This window comes from Lolium rigidum, chromosome 1 (genome assembly GCF_022539505.1).
Source record: "Lolium rigidum isolate FL_2022 chromosome 1, APGP_CSIRO_Lrig_0.1, whole genome shotgun sequence".
Taxonomy (NCBI): domain Eukaryota; kingdom Viridiplantae; phylum Streptophyta; class Magnoliopsida; order Poales; family Poaceae; genus Lolium; species Lolium rigidum.
The window spans coordinates 86,261,136-86,266,126 of NC_061508.1; the positions used below are offsets into that span (position 1 = coordinate 86,261,136).

Genomic DNA, 4,991 nt, shown 5'->3' on the forward strand with positions numbered 1-4,991 from the left:
GTTGTACTACTCTGAGGGATGTAATATTTGCGGATTGGTACTTCGTGAATGTTATATCAACGACTGGCATACTACAACATGCAGTGGTATGCAGGGTCACCACAGCGGTGGAGGCGCCCAGGGATGCGGCTGTGGCGGCGCCCAGGGCTGCGGCTGTGGCGGCGGTTGAGGCGCCCAGACATAAGGCTGTGGCGGAGGTGGCGGAGGCGCCCAGGGATAAGGCTGTGGCGGCGGTGGTGGCGGTGGCGGTGGTGGAGGAGGCGCCGCCGACTCCAGGAGCGCATGTCGAAGTGCTTCATCCGCCGACAGGCCCGGCGTCATGACGGCGGTGGCGTAGCAGGGCAGCGGCGGCTGCACAGGCGCGTCGTACTCGGAGTCGAGGACGGCGACCTTCGCCATCACGTCGTCCGTCATAATAAATCCCACAAATCTCTCTGGTTGACTCTCCATATATGTGCAACCATGTTCTACTATTAAGGAAGGAAAAATAATGCTTTCTGAATATAAGGAATCGTTGGGGTCATGCATTAGGAATCTCAATTAATTGTTTCCCTTTTGTATGGATTTTTTTCATGCATGTCGTGTGGGAGCTGACCGGTAGAGGGGGTAGTTGAAAAAAAAAAGGTACAAACTTATATTCTGAAACAAATGCAAAAAAATTATAGGCATTATAAAGAGAAACTGAGGGAGTACTATTTTTCTACATCTAAATTTAGATAAATCTCCAAAATACTTTAGAGGAAGAATGGAGTACTATTTTGCTGTAGCTGTATTTCCTTTTTCTTTGGAAAAGATCTTGTTGTATTTGCATTTGCTATCCTCTATTCCCCGAGTGTCCTGAGCAGCTGGTGCAGCGTGGGAGCAAATCTGGTGATGTTGAGCCTGATGTCCTGCTCCAGCCAGTAGTACTTCATGCCAAGCTGCCAGCCCTGCTTATGGATTGACTCCGGATCGCTGACCGCCGGGTGATCCTTGCCGTATTTCTCATACAGCGTGCTCTCCTCGGCGGTGATGCTGTACTCCACGTCCCGCAGCCCCATCTCCTTGGCCTGCACGCCGTAGAAGATCATGGCCGAGTACTCCATGTGCCCCCACGGCACCACCTGCAGCATGGCCGCGCCGGTGCGGAGGAAGAAGAAGTTGGTGAGGCCGGCCCCGTGCGCGCCCATGAGCACGTCGCACGAGTCCACCGCCCGGGAGAACTCTTCCAGCCTCAGGTCGCGGCGCGGCTCCACGACGACGACCTCGAACCCGGCCGCCCGCGCCCCGTCGGCGATCTCCGGAATGTTGACGAACTTCCTGTTGTGGCCGCGGTTGATGAGCATGAGCCGCGGCTTCCGTTTCTCGCCGTCGACGGTTGCGTTATTGTTGCTGGCGGCGGCGGCCTTGTACGGGATGCCGACGCTGTCGGGCGGCAGCGAGAATATGTCCCGGATGTACATGCGGAAGTCGAGCAGCGTGTAGTTGCGCGGCGCGCGCGCCGGGTTGATGCCGAGGTCGCGGTGGCTGCGTAGCCCGACGACGACGCGCGGGTAGCAGCGGACGCCGGCGTCCCTGTCGAAGTCGACGACGTCGTAGCGGGAGAGGTTGGCGAGGATGAGGCGGTACTTGTCGACGAACCAGGGCTGGAGGTCGGTGACGAGGAACTGGACCTCGCCGTCGAAGGCGCGCGCGGTGATGAAGAGCGGGACGAGCACGTCGCTGAAGTCGTGCCACGGGTTGGAGGTGAGACCGTTCATGGCGAAGACGACGGCCGGGACGGCGTGTCGGGAGGTGCACTCCGGCGCCGCCAGGGACTGCTCGGCGCTCAGGGACCGGACCGTGACCTTCTTGATGTACTCCAGGTGCTTGCGGGACTGGTCCTTGATGGCCCACTCCTGGCCGTCGGCGGTACGCTCGGCGGGCGGCGGCACATAGAGGACGGTCCGGTTGGTGGCACGGGCGTCGCCGATGATCTCGCAGATGTCGTACCTTGGGTCGGACAGGTCGCAGATGGGCTTGCGCGGAACTGGAGCACCTGCATGCGGCCGATGTACGTTTTAGTTTACTACGAACTCTTTTGTGACATTCTTTTTGAATGAATGCGATCAGGTGAGATCAGCAGCTCACCTATTTTGACGTTTGTTTCATCCTTATCGTCGTCCTGATCGAGTTCTTGCCGAATGAGCTCCTCCTCCTTCATCTTGTCACTTACGTTAGTAATAGTATTATTTACTGGTTGACCGCCTGACTGCTCCGTTCTATTAGCTTGCATGTTATCTGAATTAATAGGTGCTCAATCATCAGTAAGTAATCAACGATCCTATCTGTATCATCAGACAAAATACGAGTTGGGTAGGGAAAGGTCTAGTTACCGAAGTTTGCATCAGTCTTGTTATTCTTGTCGGTTCCAGGTACATTGTCTTGGGTATGTTCTCCCCCCATGGTCTTGTTTACGTCGTCCTTGTGCACAATAATATCTACATCATGCACCGCAGTTGTCAATTTTAGGTACAGAGATCTACAGAGAAAACTTAGAATCACATGGCCGTAGACGTTTCTAGCGTGCAGGGGAGGTCTTCTGCACACATCGATCAATATTTCGTTTGAATCTGTGTATTTCTTTTCATGAAAAACCTGGCACTGGCAGGGAGCTAGCATATTTTTTCTCGGAGTACTAGCTTATTGCAACACAAAGTTGGACTAGACGTGCGCACACAAAACCGTAGTACTACTGACCATGGATTGAAATCGAAGGCCAGCAACATAGCTTTTTCTTTTTGGAAGTAAACTTGTGAGTACATGAGAGAGAAGGCTTTTTACACTTGAGAACTACTATGCAAAATAAATAAATTTGGCCGACAGGCATGATAATTAATAAACCAAGGGAGTAATTAATTAGCAACCAAATGATACACCTCGTATAATAAATAATACAGCATATGATCGTACCACATCTTCTATGTACGTATGCTACACGTTTACACCCATCTCGATCGTTTACTATTACTCCATTATCAAGCCGCTGATTACGACGCTGCACCCTAAGCCACATGTTGCGTCGGCTGGGCCATAGACTTTGTTCTGTCATTTGTCACGACTCGGCGCGTACGCCAACAGTTCCATCACAGTTTACACAAAATTCCAACAAAACAAGTACTAATTAACTGGGGCTGGACTACATTTGATTATAACTGGTTTGCATTTGGCAACCCACACGCTAAATTACAATATAAACGTCACAAGCAGAAATGGTATACCTTTTGCAGAATTATTAGGCGCCGAGGCTGGCGACGACGGCCGTGGAGGAGGAGAAGCCCTGGCATTCTGTTCGGCCGGCGTGGACTGCAGTACTACTGCACGCAGAAAGAATAAGCTGGCGAATCAGACGCACAAGTTTGACACTCCACATGCATAGTCTCATGATGAAATGAGTAAACAAGACGGAACCTAGTATATATGAGGCCAGTGGTCTCTTGTTTTAGACTAGCTAGCTAGAAATGCTGTAGTATAATGTTAATCTTGCATGCTTCTATCTTACTGTCAAACAAAAGTAGGCTGTAAGTTTGGAGAGATTGCAACGGAATTATTTGGAAAGTTAACTGTTTGCAAAAAATGGCATTACTATATATGTGGTGTATTATAAATGTATTAAACATTACCATTAATGCAGAACAATAATTTGGATAGATAGAAGTATCTTCTGAATACTTCATGAATAAGCTACATTTTCCAAGAAAATAAATCTAACTGGTTTTCCACATTTAGTCTTGATCTCTTTGGAGCATATGCAGCACAAAGCAGAACCAATGTGTGAAGGCGATTTTATTTTTGAGGGAGCAGAAGGAGAATTTCAAATAAATATAGATACAATTAAGGCGCTGTAGGTCACTGAGTCTACTACGGAGATCAAGTAAGAAACTAGTAAGGATTTAGACCAGTTTATTTAGCCATGAAATTGATCGTGACTCTCGTGAACAGGAATCGGATGCATATATATAGGTGTTGAACTGGAGTAGTAAGAAAATTACAAAGCAATACGCTCTAGCTAATATGATGCCGATAAAGAGAAACCACAAGGACATTGCCAAGCAAGTTGTAACTGAGCACGGAGAATAGGAGTAACTGACACTAGAAGGTTACTGGTAACTGACCAATGGTGTTCGTCCACCCGAACTGGCCAGACACCGTGGTGTAGAGCACAAGGATGACGAAGAAGGCGAAGAGGAACCCGACCACGGCCTGGTGGTGCTGAGCCAGCGTTCTCGCCACGCCCTTCGCGGACGGCATCGTCGTCGACGAGGACTCGGTAACCATCCCGGCGTCGCCTCTGATCGAGCGATCACCTCTCCTCTCCCCCGCCGTGCTCTACCTTGTTTATCTCTGCGTGCTAAGCTTGCCTCCTGCGACGGGCAATGTGTGGGCGGGCCGGGCGCTTATGTATCAGCGGGAAGGGCAGGGCGGTTCAGGCTAAGCTAGCTAGGTACTCAGCGATTTCCATGTGGCTCTCAAACTAGTTTGATTATTCCACACAACGTGCCGCTGGCGGCGAGCGAGACGTAGCTAGGATGCGTTGGATAGGTCGCCAGCTCTACCATTCCGCACGTCTCCACGCGGTGGACCTCCCCACAGCAACAGCTTATCAGCGACTCGTCGGTAACGTTCTTAATTTCTTCCTTGTATATTGATGCTTACACTTTCGTCTCCGGCTTGTGCATGGGCAGGTGTCCATCTCGAAGAAGCAAATGGTATCGCCAGAGAATAGAGCTCTCCCAATACAAATAAGCATCGCAATGAATTGCTAGCTAGCTAGCAGTAGTCACAATCAGGAAGACTAGTGTGGTTAGTTTCTGCATCCCCATGGGCTAGCATGTAGATTCTTTTGACCAATGACCACACGGAGTAGAAGACTATACTTCAGAAACTCGGAAAATGGTCATCTAGGTCACAAACTTGCTCATACGGCGCACATTGATCATCCTTACTACAGCTCTTAAGGGACGTTACCCTTA

At 50.2% G+C, this 4,991-nt stretch overlaps 1 protein-coding gene across 1 annotated transcript; it reads right to left on the reverse strand.

Moving 5' to 3' along the window:
* Positions 1-803: 803 nt before the first annotated feature.
* On the reverse strand, positions 804-4,296 carry LOC124648576 (beta-1,2-xylosyltransferase XYXT1-like). Its single transcript, XM_047188313.1, has 5 exons — positions 4,134-4,296; positions 3,240-3,335; positions 2,355-2,459; positions 2,110-2,259; positions 804-2,017 (listed from the first exon to the last, which is right to left on the reverse strand). The coding sequence occupies exons 1-5, from the start codon at positions 4,294-4,296 to the stop codon at positions 822-824; spliced, it is 1,710 nt and encodes a 569-aa protein (XP_047044269.1). The 3' UTR covers positions 804-821.
* Positions 4,297-4,991: the final 695 nt, after the last annotated feature.

Bases quoted from the DNA above. Each gene is read 5' to 3' on its own strand.
- LOC124648576 (XM_047188313.1), bottom strand. From the start codon at position 4,296: ATGGTTACCGAGTCCTCGTCGACGACGATGCCGTCCGCGAAGGGCGTG. The intron at 3,336-4,133 runs GTCAGTTACCAG...TTCTGCGTGCAG, and splicing joins CGGGTGGACGAACACCATTG to TAGTACTGCAGTCCACGCCG. The intron at 2,018-2,109 runs GTGAGCTGCTGA...GGCCGCATGCAG, and splicing joins TGAAACAAACGTCAAAATAG to GTGCTCCAGTTCCGCGCAAG.